General features: G+C 40.9%; 1 protein-coding gene across 14 annotated transcripts in view; it reads left to right on the top strand.

The window, feature by feature from the left end:
• The window catches only part of KTN1 (kinectin 1), a 199,892-nt gene extending 176,013 nt beyond the window's left edge, over positions 1–23,879 (top strand). For 10 of the 14 annotated variants that reach the window (XM_073610590.1, XM_073610593.1, XM_073610598.1 and 7 more), the window contains 7 exons: positions 750–821; positions 3,500–3,583; positions 8,995–9,078; positions 12,334–12,417; positions 14,504–14,596; positions 18,749–18,872; positions 23,390–23,879. In XM_073610590.1, the coding sequence (XP_073466691.1) occupies positions 750–821; positions 3,500–3,583; positions 8,995–9,078; positions 12,334–12,417; positions 14,504–14,596; positions 18,749–18,872; positions 23,390–23,394 (546 nt within the window). In that variant the 3' untranslated portion in view covers positions 23,395–23,879. The remainder of the gene's footprint in view (positions 1–749; positions 822–3,499; positions 3,584–8,994; positions 9,079–12,333; positions 12,418–14,503; positions 14,597–18,748; positions 18,873–23,389) is intronic. The other 4 variants (XM_073610597.1, XM_073610599.1, XM_073610596.1 and 1 more) reach the window with 2 other exon arrangements.

Here is a 23,879-nt window from a genome sequence, read left to right on the forward strand (position 1 = left end):
GTTCAGATGCGAATTCAGGCAAAAATTTGCACTTGAACCAGTCAACAGGAGCTTACCGAACCCCGGACTGAAAACCGATGCCACACATTTGTGAACCCGGAGATTTATGTACTTGACTAAAGAAAATTTTAAAAACCAAATGTTTACTTTGACCATTGAAAGTAAGTACAGGAAAAATATATTTAAACCACTACCTTGAGTGAATTAATTGAGCGGGGGTTAGAATCTTTATTAATCTTTGTTCCGCCTTGGCAAATTTGCTCTCACTGTTTGTCCTATTGACCATTATCATAGGGTCTGAAAGTGAAGTTCTTTTGCAATCAGATTTATGGTTAACTTTAATTGTATTTGCTTTGTATTGCTTCATCACCAGATTGTATGTACCAACTGAGCAGAGATAAGCAAGTATTGTTGTAAAATGAGAGGATCTGCTAAGAATTGTTTTTAAGAAAAATTTCTGCAATTTGATATTTTTTGTGCAAATGAAGCCCCTTCTCCTCCTCTACACTTTATAGCTGAACAGATCTGAATCATGATATGTGCCCTAAATTATCAATCAACTGTGTTTCTGCCATTGCCTCCATCATATCCTCATCATACTACCCTTCCAAGGAAGCACAAGATTTTTCCACTTGTTTTGGATCATTCAGCTTCTCACATAAAAGGAATATGACTTATTTAAATTGGATTGTCTAATTTTCTTTTTATTTAATGTGTAGAATTGACTGATATTTGTTTGTTTCTTTTAGGCAGCATCTGCAGTTCGGTCATTGGAACAGGAGGTTGACAAACTGAAAAGATGGAACAAGGAGGCAGAAAATGTGAGTCTAAAATTCCCAGCCCACATGATCTACTTTGTGATAAAATGGAGAGCCATATGTATATGTGTGTTTTACGCGCACACACACACAATAGAATTTTGGCTTTGTTCTCTGCTTACATGCACCCATTTGATCTGTTAAATATTCCACTCAAAGTGTTCTCTCTGTTCAATAAGTGCAAAAAATCTTTTAGCCATGGTGAAAATGTAGTGCTGTCCTGTGGACAATGCAAGGATTTTAATTAGCCCTCGTAGTTCTTATCTGTAGATACAGAATAATTGACCTTTTTGCGGTGAGGAACAAGATAGGAAGAAGGTTTGCGTAGTTTGGTAAAAGACAGCTGGGCAGGGCTGACACCAAATACTCTGCGATAATGCTGTTTTATCAGGATTTAGAGGCTAAGTTTATTTCTGTCAGATCAATAGGCATTCAGTATTCTTGTGTACTGGTATGGTCTTTAACCACTTAAAGTCCGCCCTATAGCCGTTTTACTGTTACAGGGCAGCACTTCTGTGTCGGATCATGTATTTTTATACGTGATCCGGCTCTTCCGGGTGCGAATGTGCGTCGCCAGTGGCACGCCCCCGCTGTGATTATACTGATCGGCGGGTTCCATGCACTCTGTCCACCAGCTCCCACCGATTGTTCGATACGGAGGCAAGACCGCGGTCTGCCTATGTAAACAAGCCAGATTGTCGTTCTGTCAGGAGGGAAGGCATGAGTCCTGTGTCTCTGCAAAGCAAAGATAGTAAAAGCACCACCTATGCTACACAAAAATACAGGTTAGGCACACAGTTAACCCTTTGATCGCCCCTTATGTTAACCCCTTCCCTGCCAGTTTCATTAGGACAGTGCATATTTTTTTTTTTTTTTTAGCACTGATCACTGCATTAGTGTCACTGGTCCCCAGAAATGTCAAGTGTCTGTCAGTGGTAGAATGTCCGCCGCAAAATCACAGTCCTGCTATATAAGTCGCTGATTGTCCCCATTACTAGTAATAAAATAAATAAAAATATCCCACAGTTTGTAGACGCTATAACTTTTGTGCAAACCAATCAATATACACTTATTGAGCTTTTTTTTTTTTTTTTTAACAAAAATATGTAGCAGAACACATATTGGCCTAAATCGATGAAGAAATTAGATTTTCTTTCAATTTTTTTTTATTGGAAGTGTTTTTTATAGCAGAATGTAAAGTTTTTTTTTTTTTTTTTTTTTTCAAAATTGTTGCTCTTTTTTGTTTTATAGCGCAAAAAAGAAATTGCAGAGGTGATCAAATACCACCAAAAGAGAGGTCTATTTGTGGGAAATAAAAGATACATTTTATTTCGGTACAGCGTCGCATGACCATGCAATTGTCAGTTAAAATAACGCAGTGCCATATCGCAAAAAATGGCCTGGTCAGGAAGGGGGGTAAATCTTTCCGGAGATGAAGTGGTTAATTGAACATGCAGTTCAATTTCTATATTAAAGTAAATTCACAGTGATTATCACAGGTTATCACTCCTCAACATACAGTAAACATCAGGCTGGCATTAGCCATGTTTCAGCAATCTATGTATTAAAGCTGATCTCCATGTTTCCCTCTCACTTTTAATAGTCCATTTTGACCAAGCTGATTCAAACTCTGCACTGGCTCTAAGCGTTGTATGTACTGCATGTGGCTTCAGCTACATACAGTACACAGTGCTGGGTTCCAGGTGTGCGACAGAGACTTTCCATCTCCCACCCAAAACAAAATAAGAGTCGGCTGAGCGGCGCTCAGCCATTCATAGGCAGCTTTGTGTTCTATGAATGAATACAAAGCTTCCTGTGATTGGCTGAGTCAGAGAGGAGGACATCATCAGCCTGCCCCTCTGAATCAGAGGAAGCTTTGTATTAATTTAGGAGGAAGCAGGTGCTTACGCTTATAATATAATCTGTTTTCAATATTCCCAAAAATTGAAATTGACACGTGTAGCTCTCAATTTACTAGTTGCCCAAGCCAAGCGTGCAAGAATAAAGACATTTCAGTGCTTATCAGAAAGATCCAAGCTGCTATGATAGGCACACACACACTCACACACACACACCAGTTAAAAGGAGTTATAACCCCTGTTAGTTTTTTTTTTTTTTTTGCCTACTGTGTCCCATTGGGGAGATTTCTCTTCACTTTTCCAATCCCATAGCCACAATAGGAAGTAGATGACGTTTCGTTGTCTCCGTGTTCATCAGAAGTAGGGTCCCCATTGGAAGATTTTCCCCTTTATTCCTGTTTTGGTGACAACTCAAAATGTGGGATTTTCTTTGACTTTCAGTGACAATGGGCACAAGGACAAATAGGGAGGGTGAATCTCCCTAGCCGGGACACAGCAGTAAAAACCTGACAGATGTTCTAGTCTGTAGCCACTCTAATAAAATGAAAGAATAAAAGCTTTTAGTTATACCTTAAAATTCAGTAAAACTTGTGTAGTAAATATAACATTCCTGTAGTAAATTTAATTGGAGCAGTAATGAATTTTAGTATATTAAATTCATTTTTTCTTTCATTGAAATAAGAAAAAAATGCTTAGTATTGAAAATGCTGCATGCTCTATGATTTGTGAATTGAAGATAAACATTGACCAGAGGCTCTTCTATGCAAGAAACCCAATAACTGACTATAACATTTGAAGTAACACTAGTTTATATCTCATAAGTTCCTAAAGGAGAAAGAGAGTTTGGAAACAGAGCTGGAAAAGGCAGAGCTTGAGAGAACTACCTACGTGTCAGAAGTCAGAGAGGTAATTTATTAAAATGGGTTTTTATAATATTTTTACTGTGCTGAGCTGGTGAAGTACAATGATCCAAAATTTATTCGCTGCAAATGCCAGGTTAAGTTGGACAGAGCTGCTCTTCTGTATGTAGAAATGGCCTTTGTTCCATAAAATGGGGTTTCAACTAGTCTGTATGCTTAAGGTGCACTAATGCATTATTTAAAGTTAGTATTGGACATCCTTGATTGAATTCAGGAACTAAAACCTGGTACAAACTTGCTGGAAGCCGGTCAGTTAATTGATTCCAACAGGAATTGCACCGCATTCCTGTTCAAAACCCATGAGATTCTTTGCAGCACGATTTGAGCCTATTCATTTTGTATGGGGTCAAATTGCACCGCAAAGGTATTGGTTTCGGGTATCAGAGAATTAGTACAAGTACCCGTGCAAATACTTGGTATCGGCATCGGTGCAACCCTAGTACCTTCACATCCCTTATATTATGCTTTGCACTTAAATGATTAAGATTAATTCAACTGAATCAATATGCATTTCGTATAGCCCCAATTAGAAGTACAAAATATTTAAGCTTCTTCCACCAATAATGGATAAGCATTTTTTCTTTAACTACATTGTACATAATGTCCACACTGTGCTCTGGTGGTGTAAAAACAAATACTAATATTGGTTTAGCAGTGCTTGATCCACCACTCCTGGGAAAACCCTATATGCACCACCAAGATATGATGACCCCCTTTAATGAAAAGAAGGTCTAAACATGCTTGTTCACAGCAGTGCAGCTAGTATCGGTTCTTTGCTTTTTTACATATGGATACCAGAATAAAAGTGCAGCGCAAAAAGAAAAATGCCAAAACGTTGGTGAACAACAAGTCCTAGAATCTAAGAATGATGAGAAAAAGTCCAGATAATTGGTAGACAACAAGTCCCAGAATGCCTTCACCAGTGATGTTATATCCACAAAAGGTGACAGTCCCTCCACCCTCCGGTCTTATTATCTATACTCACCTCAAAGCATGGACTCATGAGCTAACAGGTAGTCATGCAAGCAGATCCCAATATACCAAATGGGTTGAAGCAGATCGCACTCTTATCTCCAGACTCCTCAGAACCAAATGCAGACATCCGGCCATAAATGATAAAGCCGTCGGCCAAGTCCAAATGCGCCTTTGTTATGGCTGCAGCTGACGCCACACAGAGCGGTCACAGCCAATATATGAAATAAAACCATAAAAAGCCTCCAGACAGGTAAGTCTGGAGGCTTTTTTTGGTTTTATTTCATATATTGGCTGACGGCTTTACGTCGTGGCCCTGCCCCGCTGTGGATGGCGTCGGCTGTAGCCATAACAACGGCCTCCTATAAATTGACTGACGGGTGACGCTGTAGCCACACCCCACTGAGGAAGCTCACAGGAACGTAATGAGTACGGGGGAAGGCTGCGTATGACATCACCCGCTGCTGCCCTTCGAATTCTGCTTGACACGTTTGTGTTTTTTTTATGCCTGTACCAAACTGCTGAAATGTGAGTAGTCCGTGTTTGGACACATTTATAACTTTATTAAACATACAGTGAGCACTTGGATCCTACCTTTTTATCATTTATGGCCGGATGTCTGCATTTGGTTCTGAGGGGTCTGGATCTGCTTGCATGACTACCTGTTAGCTCATGAGTCCATGCTTTGAGGTGAGAGTAGATTATAAGACCAGAGGTAGAGGGACTGTCACCTTTTGTGGATATAACATCACTAGTGAAGGCTTTCTGGGACTTGTTGTCCTCCAATTATCTGGACTTTTTCTCATCATTATTAGATTCTGGGACTTCTTCACCAATGTTTTGGAATTTTTCTGTTTGCGCTGCACTTTTATCCTGTTTTACGTTTACTATTTTGGATTTTTGTGAAAATTCTTTCAGTGTTCAGCTTGCATACAAAAAGGGGGGGTTTGATATTGTTATTTTTGCACTGATTGCACCCTCTGCTTTTTATATGGATACCAGAGTTGTAGAAAGAATAGAAGAGATTCATTGCTCAAAAAGCATGGTTTATTAACCATCTCCCGCCTGCACTATAGCCAAAAGACGACTACAGCACGGGCTTACTTTGCCGGGAAGGCGTCCATGGCGTCCAAGGCGTCCCCTGCGGCATGCTCTGAAATCGCTGCGTCCTTAAGGACACAGCTGCTCACAGATGGGGGTAAAGGGCCAATCACAGCAGCCCTATACAGCGTTATCAGCTGTGTCCAATGACAGCTGGTAAAGATGTAAACACAAACCGGTTATTGTCAGTGTGAGGATATCCATTCTTTAATAATTCCAGAGACAGGAAAGTAATATACAGTTGTGTGTTTTTGCTTTTTTTTTTTAATACGATATATCCAAAAACAAGCAAGTAAAATACATTGGTCATTTTATTATAGACCGAGAAAAGCAAGTAAAATACATTGGTTCTTTTACCATTTCCAGAGAAAAGCAAGTAAAATACTTTGACTCCTTTACCATAGCACAACAAAATCAAGTAAAATACATTGGTCCTTTTTCACTTTCAAATGTGTTTTATGGAAAAGATAAAAAAAATAGTCTTATAACCGAGGTAAATATATACAAACAGATGCAATCACAGTAGAGTTATATCCAAAACTGCTCCATAAACTTGACCATATGACAAAAAAAAAGAGAAACAAACTACACAATATATGCAAGGAGGGAACATCAAGGGTCACATTACTAGGTATATGAGGTGTATAAGGTTAGCAAATAAACAGGCAGCATTCAGTATCGCCATGTAAAGACAGGTATCCAGGACAGCCTACCAACGGTCACAGATTTTATTATATTTGGTTGGGCACTTTCTATGTATGTAGTTGAGTTTCTTATAGGGTAAAAATCTACTTCCTGACACCAGGCTTGAAGTGTGGGAGGGAGTGCCTGCATCTATTGGCGTGCAACGGCCTTCCTAGCGATGAAAAGCACTTCCTGTAGAAAGTGTCTCAAACTTATCTTCAGGGTTAGAAGAGAGACTAAACAGGCAAACCCTGGGGTCAGCTGTCAAAGGTGAGCCCATCTTATTAAGGAATTGAACCATTTACAACCAGTAGTCGTGTATGGCCAGGCATTCCCACACTTTGTGGAGAAAGGTCCCCTGGGGATCAGGACATGTAGGGGAGTGAAAGGAGCTGTAGCTTGCAATGCGTACTGGAGTCAGGTATGATCTATGCAGAATGTAAAGCTGTGTAAGGCAATCTTAAGCATTGGGAGACAGCTAAAACCAAAAGGATAGGGAGTGGCGCTGTGTTATAAAGAAGGAATATCAGTATATAGTCACTTAGGTGTTCCCTGCTCATATAGGGGGGCAGCAGTCGTTTGAATATCCTGAAGCGCGGATCCATTGATAAATAACTATTGGGAGACAGCTGCTTACATGCATCCAGTATTTCAGCCCAGTACTCATCCTCCACATCCCCAATATCCCGCACCCATTTGGATTTTAGTTGATAGGCCAATTTAGTGGCCAAGGGAGTGAAAAGATCTGTGTGGAATATTGAGATCAGCTTCTTAGTATCCAAATCTAAAATTGTATCCAAGATGAGGTAGGTCGGGAACTGTGGAGGAGGGCCGGGAAACTGGTTATGTAGGGCATGCCGTAGTTGTAAATATCTGAAACGCATTGAGTTTGGGAGGGAAGATTCATCCTTTAAGCTCTTGAAAAGATTTTAGCCCAGCTCCCAGTAAAAATCACATTGGTCCTGTTTAATATAACCAGAACAAGCAACCAAATTACATGGACGCTCTTAATATTTTTCAATCTATCCAGAGACAAGCAGCCTCTTCTTTCCATGTGTTCTCAGAACTGTCATCACATGCACGAGTCATTCCAAACATTCTGTACATTCCACCTGCTTGTAGTGTGCACAGATTAGCAGTACACTGGGGTTGATTTACTAAAGCTGGAGAGTGCAAAATCAGTCACACTTCTGCAGAGAAACCAATCAGCTTCCAGGTTTTATTGCCAAAGATTAAACAAGCTGGGGTTAGAAGCTGATTGGTTTCTTTGCAGAAGTTTGACTGATTTTGCACTCTCTAGTTTTAGTAAATAAACCCCAATGTAGAGGATCTGTTAGATGTCTTGGCCACAAACTGCTGGAAAAGTCAGCCTCTGCATACGCCCTGTCCAATACTCCATCACGTGATCCCAGACAGCCTAATGTTGAAGGCAGAATTGCACATCTGGCCCTTTCCTGATTGTCATCTTGCTCTGGAGCATTCTGCCCCCTACAGTGCAATCTTCATAAGCTATGTTTGCAGAAGCCTGGGCATTAGGCCTTAAATCACGAAGGCTGAAAATGTAGCTGTTAAAGGTTGTACATATATGGATATGTTTGAAATGGCATCTTTTTTTAAAGAACAGTTATTCTTCACAGTGAAACTGCTTTGTCAATGCAGGGCAAATCAACAGGCTAATTTTAATGACTGCACCACCATCTGCTTATGTTTGTCCTTTTTGCTTCTCTTTTTCTCTGTCTACTTAGTGCATGTATAGCATCCACTGCTTCAGGGAGTCGGGATACTGCAGCTCACCCCCCTTTCTCCCTCTTGACAGCACCATCATATGGAGGGATAGGAGACAGTTCCTGGCCTGTGCAAGCTTTTCATTTTTACTTAAAGGCTAAGTTCACCTTTTTTTTTTTTTCGAAATTCCAGCTCCCCTATGTGACAATATAGCATTGATGTACTTCTTTTGCAGAAATAAAACAGCTTTCCTTTAATTCTACACAGGCTTACCCAACTCTCTTCATAGCTGTTTATAAACACTGCTCGATTACTTCTGCCTTACTTCCTGGTCAGACTTTAGGTCATGACACAAGAAGGAGTTGACCAGCTGACCTCATTAGCACACACCCTGCATCATCTACCCTCAGCTGGTCAACTCCTTCCTGTGTCATGACCTAAAGTCTGACCAGGAAGTAAGGCAGAAGTAATTGAGCAGTGTTTATAAACCGCTATGAAGAGAGTTGGGTAAGCCTGTGTAGAACTAATGGAAGGCAGTTTTATTTTTGCAAAATAAGTACATTAATGCTATATTGGTACATGGAGGAGCTGGAATTTAGAAAAAAAAAGCTAATGCTCTTCTCTTTGCTCCCAGCTTCCATTTAAGCGAACCTGTTGCTTTACCCTGTATGGGCAAAGCACAAGTTCACTTTAAGTATCTGTAAGGAAAACTTACAAACTCTTGTGCATATTTACCAGTGCAGATTCTAATTTAAAACTTTTTAGAGCAGGTACGAAAAATAATAAAAATAATCCGACTGGTGGATATGGGCAAGCCCATATACTTTCCTTTCAGACACCTTTGTTAAGTGTGGCCCATGTGTTCTATGCCTGTGAATGGGAGAGCCGCTTTACAAACTCTGAACTTCATTTCAGCTGAAAGATCTGTTGACTGAATTGCAAAGAAAGCTTGATGGTTCATATTCAGAAGCAGTAAGGCAGAATGAAGAGCTGACCTTGGTAAGAAGATGTCTCTCTTCTGTGTCTCTGGAGACTCCCGCTCCTACCTGTCTACTCAGCTTTTCTGTTGGATGGAATGAGGGCCTATCTGTCCCTTTGTCAAGCTTTCAGTCTTTTGCCTGTTTACCTTCCTCACATCATTAAACAATACCCTTTTTTTTTTTTTACTTCTAATCCACTTAAAGTAGTTAACACCAATGCATGCATTAAGCCTGTGATGCTGCAGATGGACTGAGTTTCAAGAGTTTGTATTAAGCTTGATCTTGTAATAAATAATTCAATAACTTCTGTGTAATATAAATACTTGTAGTTGGACAGGTGACACAAGTGATGCTTATATTCTGTAGGCAGATCCATTCTTAGTCACCCTCTCTTGTCCTGTCCTCTCTGGGTTGCACTATCCTTTCTCTTTTTGCCAAATTATTTAAAGGCTAAGATGACCTGTGAAAAAAATAATAAATGCACATATTTTTGCAGGAATAATGTGCATTTATTATTTTTTTCACAGGAGCCTGCAGAGAATTGCACCCACATCAGTAGATTGCGGGTGCAATGTCAGGCTCGTGCAGATAATCCCTACAGCTTTCTGCCCATACCTCTGTATGGGCTGTCAGTTTGAAAGCTGGGATCATGAAAGAACTACGAGGGCACTCGTCAGCACCCTTCCAGTTCATTGAGAACTACACACTGTCTGCTGCATTGTCAGTGGGACTTGTAGTTTCCTTACTCACAGATTGCTGTGAATGAACGAGGAGCAGTTTTCAAAACGTGCCCACTGTCACAGTGAGGGGGCTCTGGCGGTGGGCGGGTAGGAGCATGTTGCACCCCAAATATGGATGTAACATGTTCCTGAAGGTGGACCTATCCTTTAAAGCAGACTTGTAAATGTATAAATATGTAGTCTGCCATGCTGACGACTCATTTTATCATGCAGATACTTGGGCTTCAATATTTTCTGGGACAGTAGTCTAAAACAAGTAAAGAAAAAAAGGAATTCTGTGTGAATTTCCTTTGCTGAAAGCTTTCCCTGAGTATGTGGCAGGAACACGCCAGACACATCCAAGTAACTTTTTTTTTTTTAATTTAAAGGTTTGCGCAATTGCAGCCTCTATATTCCTCTTAAGGCAAATTTACTTTAAAGATGAAGATTCTTTCACAAGTTTAAACAATTGCAAGTAAATGTACAAAAAAAAGCTAGCATTGTAAATGCGTACTTAGTGTTTTTCCTTTTTTGTAAACAATTTTCCTTTCTTGTCCATTAAACACTAAAGGACCGGGCCTATTTTTGACACCTGTTTACAAGATAAAATCATTCTTTGCTAGAAAATTACTTAGAACCCCCAAACGTTATATATATATACTGTATGTATATATATATATATATATATTTTTTTTAGACACCCTAGAGAATTAAATGGCGGTCACTGCAATACTTTCACACCGTATTCGCACAGCGGTCTTACAAACGCAAATTTTTTGGGAAAAAATACTCTTTTTGGAATAAAAAAATAACACAGTAAAGTTAGCCTAATTTTACCCTAAATTGATACCCATGTCATGCTTCAAAATTGCGCCAGCTCGTGGAATGGCGACAAACTTTGGCACTTAAAATTCTCCATAGGCAATGTTGAAAAATTTCTATAGGTTATCAGTTTCGAGTTAGAGGAGGTCCTGAGCTTGAATTATTGCTCTCGCTCTAACGATCGTGGCGATACCTCACGTATGGTTTGAATACAGTTTTCTTATATGGGCGCAACTTACATATACGCGCTCTTCTGCGCGCGAGCTCGGAGGGACGGGTGCTTTACATTTTTTTTAATTTTACTTCTTATTTTTTATTTTTACACTGTCCTTTTAAAAAATAATACAAATTTTGTTTCACTTTTTTCATATCACAAGGAATGTAAACATCCCTTGTAATAGAAAAAAACCATGACAAGACCTCTTTAATGTGGAGTAGATGTAGAGTTGAGTGGGGGCCATCATTCCCTCACTCGACTTAGTGCCAAGCAGGGGACAGCATTGGATCATCTCCGCCGCTACCGACGGATCCGGTAAGCGGCAGAGATGACCGGGAGGGGGTCGGACACCTCTCCCGCCACCGATAAAAGTGATTTTGCTGCGGAGACCACTTTTATCTTAAAGTGGACCGCCCGCTGTTGAAGAAAATACTGGGGTTATGGCAGCTATCTGCTGCCATAAAAACGGTATTTAACATCAAAGGACTGGCGTATATATCGACAGCGGGAGGTCCAGAAGTGGTTAATGGACACAGGAAGGCTTTCACTTTCAGGTTGAACTACCGCCTACAGAAGGTTAGGCCATCCCCAGCCTTTCTTTTGAGATGCTGTGTCCAAGCCCTGCTGGACTGAACATTGTGGCCATAGCCTGGCAGTGACCTTTGGTGGGCTCTCTTAGGCCAGCCATAGGCAGTTCGAATCTCGGCTGGTTCAGCAGGAACCGCCCGAGATTGAAACCGTGTGTGGGCAAGCTGAATGTACCATGTTGATCAATCGACTTTGATAAACCAGCCTGCCAAATTCTCTTACGATTTATAGCTAGCGGCTGCTTTAGCTGCTAGCAATAATCACTGTCTTCTCCCAACAGGGACAACTTCCCCCGACGGGAGCAGGCAACTGATTGGCAGGAGGGATTCCCCTGTCAGCACTATCAGTATTGATGGGGGAATCGTGCAAAGAAATTTGCACGGTCTATGGCCAGCCTTACTATTCACTTACAGGGTGGCACACTGAGTTTCCCCTTATTAACATAGAATGCAGATGGACAATTTCTAGATCTTTAGCTCTGTTAGGACAGACACTGATAATGAGATCTGCCACCACAGTACAGACAGGGTTAATTATGTTAAACTTTAAGGTGGTTCTAAAGCCTTAAGGTTTTTCACCGTAATGCATCTATGTATTACAGTGAAAAGCCTTCTGTGCTGCAGCAGCAATGTAAGCAGCAATTTTTTATTTTTTAAATTTTATGTTATGTGAATGAGAGCATGCAACAAGTATAAAGTTGGTGTTATCGATATTTGGCTGCAAACTTGGTAATACACTTTAAGATTTTTAGATGTTTAAACAGCAGATGCTTTTACCATTAATAGGATGCCTAAAGTTTGTTAAATGCAGATAAAGGAAGATTGCTGTTGAAATGAATGGTCTGGTGACAGTCTCTATAAGTCTCTTTGCTCAGTGACTGTAATATACAGGGAGAATAACACTTTTTTTTTATTTTTAACACCAATAGCTGAAGAGTCAACTGAATGATACAATAAAGAAACTGGAAATGGAGCAAAGCGAGCGTCAAAAAGTGGCCAGTGATTTACACGAGGTGAGAAAAAAACAAAAAACAACACATGTCTATTGGGCAGCAAGTCATTGAATTAAGGCCGGACATACATGGAGCAAATTTCTTTCCTACAACCTGTTGCAGGAAAGAAATTTGCTTGATTCCCCCATCATCCCCCCCATTGATTTTGCTTGATTCCCGCATCAACACAGACAGTGTTGATGCGGGAATCCCTCCTCCCTGGCTATTGTCTTCTCCCTGCAGGGGGAAGCTGTCCCCACTGGGAGAAGACAGTGATTATTGCTAGCAGCTGCTAGCAATAATCTCAAGAGAATCTGGCAGGCTGGTTGTACCCAAATTGATCGATCAACTTGGTACATTCAGCTTTGCCCATTAATGATTGGAATCTCAGCTGCTGAAACGTCCGGGATTCAAACTGTGTATGGCCGGCCTTAGGTTGATGGCGGACTCTTAGGACTGTGCTTCACCTGGTGCGTTAAGGGACTGAGCAGGTGTGTAGTGTAGAACAGTAACTGTGTGTGGTGATCAGAACATCTGCTATGGAGTTACAAATATTTCATTAAGCCAACAGCTTCTTTTTATACATCTGACATGATCCAGACAAGCCCACAGGGCCAGAAATAGATTTTGCTATTTTCTTGTTATCCCCATGCTGCCAGCTTTCCTAATTCTAAGGATCTGGTCTAAAGAACAGTGGAGTTTGTAGGAAGGGGGGTTAATTTTTTTTTATTTTTTTTTTCTCCCCCTCAAGGCTGGACATAGCTTGGCAGATTAGGTTCTACTTCCTTAATGGTTAATAATGGCTCAAAACCTGCATTGCACTGCTGCATCTGTTCATATCTCCTATGCTTAGATGAATGTTGGTGTGTGTGTATTTATAAATCTATGCAGTGTACATATAAAATCTTTTTTTAGCATTTCATCACACCAGGCTTGCGATTTTTATATGTTAAAGTGAAATCGCCCACAAAAAGAAAACACCCCAAGTCCAATGTTTAAAAGCCAATAAATGCATTTAAAAATACTGCTAGTCTAGTTGCCTGAAATCTGTCTCTATTGTATCTTCCCAATATTCTCTGCGCAGCAGAAATCAGAGGGCAGCATGTAATGTACTAGCCAACTGTTTGCTGTGGCTTTACACAAGGCTGCCATGTTTTCTGTGGCTAGGAACTGGGCAGGAAGGTGTTGAAGGTAGCATAGTGGAGGAGGCGAGTACAGGGGGACACTCAGAAGTGTGATGAGGTTTGTCATTCATTGAGTAACCAGTTGACATGGCAAACTAGAGAATAGTGGGATGTATTCCTAGTGATGCATTGTGATGGAGGGGAGAGAATCACAAGACTGACGTAAAGAGCAACTTGGGTAGTGGTATTAAAAAAAAAATGCAGTCCACAGCTACAAATACTGTAGCTGCAGACTTTTTACAAGCAGGCACTTACCAGCCAGTAACAAACAAATGGCCCCCTGCCCCACCTATAACTGGGCTTCACACCAAGGAGCACATGGAGGGGCAAACGCATAAAAGAGAAAAACAGAAGATTCCATAGTTCAACTCACCAACCAGTCTGCTGGCCAACTGAATTAACCTGTCCAACAGTCTGCTTTAAAAATGGGGGTTTAGTTAGCATGCATTTGCAAACGCATGCGTAAGTCCAGCGCTGTCTTCACCGGAGCCAATCCTTAGCTGGTCTTTGGAGCTCTGAGGTGGCCACCTTGGATGTGGGAGCCAGATGTGACTTCCTTATGTCTTAGAGCAGTGGTCATCAACCTGTCCTCAGGGCCCACTAACAGGCCAGGTTTGCAAGATAACTGAAATACATCACAGGTGATATCATTTGCTGCTCAGTGATTGCAGTATTCTAGTCTGCATCTCCCCAAGGTAATACATAAAACCTGGCCTGTTAGTGGGCCCTGAGGACAGGGTTGATGACCACTATCTTAGAGCTTTCAGACTGGTCCGGCAGCCTCCTAGGACATGTGACGCTGCGCATGGGATTTCCTGCTGCTTTTGCTTTACCTGGTAAAGCGTCAAATGCAATTGTATTTGTCAGCTGCTGTGATTGATCCATTTTTCTATATCCTGATGTGTCTTGTCCCCATTGTTCAGGCACAGAAATCCCTGGACCTCATTCAGGTTGAAATACTCAAGAGCTCTGGAGATTCTAATGTCATAGAGAACAGTGGCATATCTCTTGAAAAGGTAAGTGAGTGACCGCACAATGTGAAGTGCGTAGTAATGCATACCTGTAAATGTGGCTAAATCTTTTCCCAAGAGATCTGTCTGTTACCCTGAGCTTAGCAAACAATTTGACTTTAGAGGAGCTAAAATTGGTTCTAGAGCAGGTGGGTGGTAATGAAAGTGTTAGATTGACCTTGGTATAGTAGTAGAAAACTATGCTTTAAAAAGTGGCTTAAGCCATAATGTGCTAGTTTGCCGCCACGTACTAGCACATTATGACAGCCTTACCCGTCAAAGGAAGCTCTCCAGCACTGCGATGTCAGAGCTCGGGCGCTTCCATCTTCACCCTGTCTTAATTCTGGGTTCTGTTTGTTTGTCCTCCTGCATGTGCACAGGAGTCACATCACCGTGGCACAGATCAGATGCTGTGCAGGTTGCGCATGCATGGCATGGCTCAGTGAACATGACAGCTTACAGACACGAGAAAGCCTTTATGGCATTAGAGACTAATAGGGGTCTTTTCTGTCATAAAAACCTTGTTTGTCAGCACACTTTAAAAAAAAAAAGTTGGTTTATTATCAGTTTAAAGCGAAACTTTTGTCTATAATAGACATTTAGTCACTGGTCATCCTTGGGGCTGCTATTACAAAATTGCCTCAACCTTAAGATTCATTCCTCTGTTCTGGATCAGCTTTCTTCAGCCTCTGCCTGTCCTGGATTTTCTGTTAGCTATGATGCTTTGTTAGCTCGAGTCAGCTGTTCATGCAGCAGTGTGAGTGTGCGCTATGCAGCCAGACAACACAAGGAGTGGATATTTATGTTCTTAATGAGGTATTAAACCCAAAAGCAGACATTTTATTATGTTGCAGCTTACCAATTCTTGGATGTTATGGCTGTATTCATTTTCCTTTTAGGCTTGCTTGCTTTTTTTTTTCATCTGGTGATCTAGCTGGCAAGTATTTTGTTTTTCAAAAGCACAAGCTCTCCAGCAGAATGCATCAGTTACAGACAAACCATTTAACATTGGCAGGGGTGCTTAAAATGATCAGCTTTTATACCAAAAGGAAAAACTGTTTGCAGTAACTGATTATAAACTGTGAGCTATGGAAATTTCAATAAAAATTCTTAAGAGCCCTTTCACACTGGGGCGGGGGGCGGCGGCGGCGGTAAAATGCCGCTATTATTAGCGGCGTTTTACCGTCGGTATGCGGCCGCTAGCGGGGCAGTTTTACCCCCCGCTAGCGGCCGAGAAAGGGTTAAATACCACCGCAGAGGCGCTTTGCCGGCAGTATAGCCTCGCCGTCCCATTGATTTCAGTGGGCAGGAACGGTAAAGGAGCGGTATACACACCGCTCTGAAGATGCTGCTGGCAGGACTTTTCTTACCGTCCTGCCAGCGCATCGCTCCAGTGTGAAAGCCCTTGGGGCTTTCACACTGGAATGCAAGCAGCGGCACTTTCGGGTCGGTTTGCAGGCGCTATTATTAGCGCAATAGCGCCTGCAAATCGCCCCAGTGTGAAAGGGCTCTAAATGATAAAAAAAAAAAAAAAATAAAGTCTGAGCTGGAGTTTGGCTTTAACCACTTCAGCTCTGGAAGGATTCCTGACCAGGCCATTTTTTGCAATACGGCACTGCGTCGCTTTAACTGACAATTGCACTGTTGTGCAACGTTAGAACCAAACGAAACTGATGTCCTTTTTTCCTACAAATAGAACTTTATTTTGGTGGCATTTGATCACCTCTGCGTTATTTTTTGCACTATAAACAAAAAAAGCGACAATTTTGAACAAAACCCTATATTTTTTACTTTTTGCTATAATATCCAAAAAACCCCAAAAATTTCTTCATTAGTTCAGGCCAATAAGTATTCTACATATTTTTGGTTAAAAAAATCACAATAAGTGTATATTGATTGGTTTGCGCATATGTTATAGCGTCTACAAAATAGGGGATAGATTTATGTCTTTTTTATTATTATTTTTTTTTTTACTAGTAATGGCGTTGATTAGCAATTTTTAGCAGATCTGCGACATTGAGGCGGACATATCTGACACTTTTGACACTTTTTTTGGGACCACTGACATTTATAAAGCAATCAGAGCTAAAAATAGCCACTGATTACTGTATAAATGTCACTGGCAGGGAAGGGGTTGGTCGGCAAGCAGGCTGGTCGGCAAGCAGTGAATGCGTTCTTGTATTTAAATCTGACACCGTACCACCATATCTCAGGGGTTGAGTGTATGATGCCACATCCCAAAATATACCAGGAACAACAAGGAAAATCCTTTCCAATAAAAAGGGACAGGGAGGCACAGCAGACTGCAGCATTGTCAGTCTGGGGGGAGGGGAGTGTTAAATGTATTAGCAGATTTAAATAAAGGAACAAGAAGGAAAAATGTTTCCAAAAAAAAAAAGGGACTATTGAGGCTTCCTATGGAAAATAGGGCAACGCTATTCAATAAAAAATCACTTTTATTTTAAAAACTTATTAAAAGATAGGTAGTGGGTTATTGCACAACCACCATACTGTGGATACAGTCGGTGTAATACACAACGTTATCAAAGCATCTTAAATGAATAGATGACAAAATAGATGCTGGTATAAACTGTTGGTCTGTTCCGATGTGTTTCGTAGTCAGCAGCTGCTTTATCAGGGAAACCGTAGAAGAGTCTGGGAGGATAGAAAACATTTTACAGTACAAACATCATTTTTATATCTCATATGCAGTGATATTTGTACTATAAAATGTTTTCCAACTTTCTAGGTGTTTCGCGATTTTCCCTAAAGAAGCAGCTGTTGACTGCAAAACACGTTAGAACAGACCAGCGAGTTGTACCAGCAAATATTTAAGATATTTTTATAATGTTGTGTATTATACTGACTGTTACCTTAGTACTGTATGGTGGTTGTGTAATACCCCACTATCTATCTTTTAATGGGTTTATAAAAAAAAAAAGAAAGCGGTTATATCTTTTTTTTTTTTTTTTTTCTTTTTTCTTTTTTTTTTTTTTTTAATTGTTTTGTCCTATTTTTAGTACGAAGCCTCAAGTCTCTTTTTATTGGAAACTTTTTTCCTCCTTGTTCCTTAAATCTAACTTTTAACACTCCCCGGCCTGCAGACTGATAATGCGGGGTGGGGGTACTCTAATACAGGAGGTGTGATACAGGCCCGATCACCAGGTGAAAACCGAGGGGAACAAGCCCTAGGTAAGGAAAACTGATGCAGCCACCACTTCTAAGGATTGGTAAGCTGCAACATGTTACATTTTTGGTTTTAATACCGCTTTTAAGTGGTTGAATGCAGGATAGCAGTTTATATTTTCTCTTCCTCCTCCTTTCCTCACATAATCAGTTGTGTTTATCAAGATAAGACACTTGAGGCCCCATTCACACCTGGGGATTTGGGAACTTTTTGCCCAAAAGAAGCTCCTTCTTAAAAATGAATAGCACGATCCCAAAACGCCAGACGTGTATGGGCCTTATACACCATATTATCAAAAGTATTGGGACGCCTGCTTTTACACGAACTTTAATGGCATGCCAGACTTAGTCCGTAGGGTTCAATAATGAGTTGGCCCACCCTTTTCAGTTAGAACAGCTTCAACTCTTGGCAGGACTGACAGGCAGGGAGGAAGGTGAATGCAGACCAGCGAATTGATAATGAAAATCGTCAACAGCGATTTTCATTATCAATTAATTGCTTCAGCCCTAAACATGACTGCGCACAAAGCAAGGTCCATAAAGACATGGATGAGCGAGTTTGGGGTGGAGGAACTTGACTGGCCTGCACCTCAAACCCAACAGAACACCTTTGGGATGAATTAGAGCGGAGACTGCGAGCCAGGCCTTCTCGTTCAACATCAGTGCCTGACATCACAAATGCACTTCTGGAAGAATGTTCAAACATTCCCACAGACACACTCCTAAACCTTGTAGACAGCCTTCTCAGAAGAGTTGAAGCTGTTATAGCTGCAAAGGGTGGGCCAACTCAATATTGAACCCTACGGGCTAAGACTGGGATGCCATTAAAGTTCATGTGTGTGTAAAGGCAGGCGTACTTTTGACAATATAGTGTATATTCACCAAGTAGGCATTTTCCAAACATATTTTTTGTAGACTAGAGAACTGTTGTCTACAAGATTGTAACATGTTACACATATTTCTTCACCCCAGGAGGAGCAGGAAAGAATAGAGAAGATGCCACAAAGTTTAAGCCAGACTGTCACACAACTACAGCAGTGTCTTCAGGCAGTGAACCAGCAACTCACAAAGAGAAGAGAGAACTTTCAGATTATAGGTATAAGCTGAAGGGTGAATCACTTTGTTTCTTTGACTCATTGTATGTTACCTTGTTTCAAGGCCTTGGGTGGCTTTCTGGGTAATACGATGGCAATATTAACTCAGAGAAACGCAATAATTTATATTGTGTGTATGGAATAGACTCTGATCATGGTAAACGTATTATGAGGATATTCATTGCAAGCATAGCTGTAAAATCCACTTGCCTGATATACCTCACCTATTCTAAAAGGTTATTCCACTAAGGTGCAAATCAGTGGAGTGATCAGAGGTGAGTGTATCCTTCCAAAAATCTACAGACATAAAGCGGAGCACCGCTTAAAAGGGGAAGCTCCGCTTATTTGCCTCCTCCCCACCACATTTGGCTCCTTTCAGGGGTTTTGACAGGTACCATCTCCCACTTCCGGCTGATTTTGCCATGGAAAACTTATCTGGAAGTTTGGCCCTCCCCTTCTCCTTCCCCCGCCGCTGGGCCATTTACAAATCGCAGCGTGCTTCGCTGCCCTTTTCCCTTACTCAAGATGGCGGCCGCAACACCCGAGAGCAGATTGAAAAATCGGCTCAGGTGAAGACACCGCTGGATTCATGAACAGGTAAGTGTCCCAATATTAAAAGTCAGCAGCTACAGTATTTGTAGCTGCTGACTTTTATTTTTTTCTGAAGGAGGATGGAGCTCCACCTTAAGCCCTGGTTCACACCAATGCGATTTGTCATGTGATTTGACAGTTCAAAATCGCAGGCAGGTAAAGCTTGTTTAATTGCAGAAAAGACATAGCATATCTTGTATGTATTAAAAAAAAAACTGCCTGTTTGCAATTTTTGTTATTATTAAAAGGTTTAGCTCCATTTTAAATGGTTTGTCTCAACCCTTGAACTGCCTTTTTGCTGGATAGCTTGGTTTGTTAAAAGTTGAAAATTAACAGACTTACCACCTGGATCACAAGGTAAAAATATAGAAAGGCATGGAAAGAAAACGAATGCAGCCACTACACTTTAGACTTTTTTCGTGTTTGATATTGATATTATATATTTATATTGCTTTAAGCATGCTTCGGACAAAAAGATCTATGTTAAGAAGGTTGAAAAATAAAATGTGGTGCAGACTCGATGGAGCGCTTTATTTTTAAAAAATTTTTTGCGTGTCTGTTTCTATACATGCTTATCCAGGCTCTGTTAGAGGCAGGAATGTAAGCTCTGTGTTGGGGTCTATACAAGGTTAATGACTTCCTCCCTTCCTTCACATGACAATGTTTGAGCCTGGCGATTGGCCAGTTAGGCCCAAGCTCTTCATCCTGAGTGGAAGATAAGGAGATCACACACTCCCCAACCCCTAAATTACTGGGCTGGTGGGGGGAGGCTCCATCAATGTGCCCTCATGCGCCTCATAAAGAGGTAGACATTTTTATCATCTAACTCTAGGGTTTATAGGTCTTTTAATTTTTGCTAACATTTTTTTATGTCCATAACTAAGGGCTTTTCCTGTATGGGGGTCAACCATGCAGATTTTTTTTTCTTATCATTGACAGTAAATAACGGTGCTTTCCAGTGGTAGTAATTTCACCATGTACCCTTATCTAAGGGAGAAGAAGGCAGTGAGATTTTGAAAGGTCTGATTGGGATGACTTGGCAGTGAAAGAACAAAAGCCTCGCTATCACTAGCAGGTCTTGTAGTTCCTGCCAGCAGATTTTCCTAGCAGATGTGCTGCTCTTTAAATCAAATTCCCTGTAGGGCGATTTAACAGAAATACATTACAGCAGCGCAAGTCATCATTTAAAGAAATTGCAAATGAACGTGTAATCTTCTTGTAAATAATGCGGCAGATAATAAGGTGCTTTTAGGAAGTGCTTTAATCTCCAAATGCTCTGTATTATATCAAAGTGTTATCATTCAAGTCTTGCCTCTGAGTCCCGTCGCCCAACGATAAGTGGCCGCTAATGTATGCATTCCCCCCATCTGTTTGGTAATTGGTGTTAACAAAAAGCTTTAATTATGAACTTTGTTGCATGGCTGCTGCAAATGCAGTCTCTGTATGAATGCCTCGCTCTCACTCCAGTGAGTTAGGGTCGCTGACAGGTGCTCTTCTTGCCCAGAGCGGAGCAGTCAGCATCCAGCTGTCGATTTTTCAGGGCAGGTTTGAAGACAACTAGTTATCTGGTTTCCGCAGGCATCAGCACTTGGGGCCTTATGTACAAAAAGAGCAGTCGTCTTGCTGAAACTCAACTCCAGGCAAACAGCTGTGTATGTATATATGTGTGTGGATATATTTACACACACTCACATATATTTAACCACTTAACTACAGGGCACTTTCACCCCCTTCCTGCCCAGGCCAATTTTAAGATTTCAGTGCTGTCGCACTTTGACAATTGCGCGGTCATGCAACGCTGTTCCCAAACAAAGTTTTTATCATTTTTGGGGTTTTTTTAGGCAGATAGATCTTTCTCTTGGTGGTATTTAATCTAATAATTTTATTTTTTGCTAAACAAACTGAAAAAGACAGACCGAAAATCTGGGAGCAAAATAAGTTTTTTTTAGTTTGTTAAAATTTTTTGTAAATAAGTTATTTTTCTCCTTCACCGATGAGCGCTGACTGATATGACTGATCTGCCCAGATTTGCGGCACTCTTGGGGCTGTACTGATCATTAGGGCACTGATGATCAGTGCCCTGATTGCCAGTCCAGACATCCCCGCTGAGGAATGCCGCTTACGGCTCTCCTGTCCTCATGTGCTGTCAATGTGAGGAGAGGAATGCCGATGACTGGCAATTCCCGTTTACACTGTGATCAGCTGTGATTGGACACAGCTGATTGCGTGATAAAGAGCCTATGTCATAGGCTCTTTACCGTGATCGGTGATACACTGTCTGCCTCCCAGAATGGGAGTGCTCCTGCCTGTCCATCATTTCACTATACGGCGGGAGGGAAGCAATGACAAAATCTGCGAGCAAGAAAAAAGGTATGAGGAATATAACAGGAGGGCAGTACTTTCAATATGAAGCTGGGATCAAAAACATTGGAGCATGACCTCGAACTAGCAGGAAGCCCCATTCAAAGAAATATGAGGCAGATCATGACTGCAGCTATTTGCAGCTGTTTGCATGTAGTTGAACATGCAGTGATGACCTGTGGATAATCGGTCCTGGACGTGAAGACTCTGCACCCAGGGCCAATCATCCACAGGTGATCACTGCATGTCCGATTACATGCAAATGGCTGCGGGTGCTGTCAGCCTCTTATTGCTTTGAATGAGGCTTCCTGACTGCAGCTGTTCACAGAATAGTGAAAAGTTTCTCCACAGGAAATCGTAGTTGGTCCCAAACACAGGTGTGAATGAGGCTTTAATGAAAGAATAGTTGGTTCTTGGAACAGAAGCAGAATTTCAGCAGGAGGTAGTAAGTTAATCAACAGTAATTGAATTTAAACATGCTATACAAAAATACTCCCCAAATGTATTTACAAAAGACAGACCTGATGGATCACTTAAGCCTGGCCGAACATGGATTGAAATTTCGATCCATGTATGGGTAGGCTGATTGTACCCAGGTCAATCCCATCGGGTACTACCAGTCTGTTGGATTTTCCACAACCGCTAGCAGTAATCATTGTATTCTCCGGGGCCGGGAAGGCTTCCACCCGTGGTGGAAGTAAATAAAATCGACTCCTCTAGTAATTCTGCTGATCCATTCTTGTGCTTTAAGCCCCGCTACCAGACAGCATAGACAGCTTATTGGCTTTTTTTCTCTAATGTATTTAAGTAATAGTTAAGTCACCAGTTGGTGGAGAGAAAAAAAAACTGTAGGAAGTATTAAACTGCCGCAGGAACAAAACCTGATCTTTGGCCCTGCTAGGCAGGGATGTGACATTTCACCATAATGGCTCAAATTTCTGCCATTCAGCCTTGAGAGAACAAGAACATCACCATGGGTGGAGGCATCGCCACTGTATTTTGGCACCCCGTGCTGCCTAAAGCCAACCATAGTCAGCGATTTTCTTTCCTGCAACCACCAATTTCCCTGGGTGAAGGGATGCGGGAGAAGCCATCCCCACCGGGAGAACAATCTATCAAGTTTGATCAATCTATCGATTTGGTACATTCAGGCTGCCCATACATTGTTTGAATCTCGGCCAGTCCATGCTGAACAGGTCAAGATTTGATTCATTTATGGCCAGCTTAACAGTGACTGCATTTGATCAAGTCACTATTTAGCCTTTTTTTTTTTTTTCCTGGATCAGTCGATTTTTTTTAAAATCAACTTACCGTATGTTGAGCTTGGTGGTGTTTGTAAGCCACGAACAACCTAAATTTCAAAACTCAAGCTGCCTGTGTTCCCTATAATCTCAGAACTGGGTGACATTACAAAGGAATACATGTAAAAGCAACCCACTATATATTAATTTGACCTACATATTATCTGTTTGCATGGAGTACATCTTTTAATAGTCCTCCATTTGATGTTCATAGAATCTCGTTAATAAACTAACATACTAATTGTGTGTCATGCCTCTCTCCGCAGGTTGAATTACCCGAGGGAATGTACCACTGAGGATAAAATGGAAGACATTGTAATCATGTTTTGCCAAAATTAAAGCCTTATTTATGTCTTCACCCTTTCTACTTTGTCAGAAACACTGAACAGTGCTACGTCTTTTCTAATTCTTATTAAACTACTGATTAAAACCGGACGATAATAAATATAAAAGAAAACACTCTGCAGACAGTTTAGTTTTATAGTAAAAAAAAGAATAAAAAATAAATTCTTTTTGGATATATAGATCTTTACATTCCTGAAGCTGCAGTAAAGACATCTACCTTTTTTTTTTTTTTTTTTTTTTTTCTTATTTTGTTCAATACAGATTTATGCAGAAGAATCAACTATGGCAAAGATGATGTAACAAATATATATATATATATATCCTTTTATTACAGACGTTGTACACTGTTTTACTTAAATCCACTTTGGAAGTAGACACCTCTTCGACCTCAAATAAAACACTTTATTTTTA

Source organism: Aquarana catesbeiana, linkage group LG13 (genome assembly GCF_042186555.1).
Source record: "Aquarana catesbeiana isolate 2022-GZ linkage group LG13, ASM4218655v1, whole genome shotgun sequence".
In the NCBI taxonomy this organism is placed as follows: domain Eukaryota; kingdom Metazoa; phylum Chordata; class Amphibia; order Anura; family Ranidae; genus Aquarana; species Aquarana catesbeiana.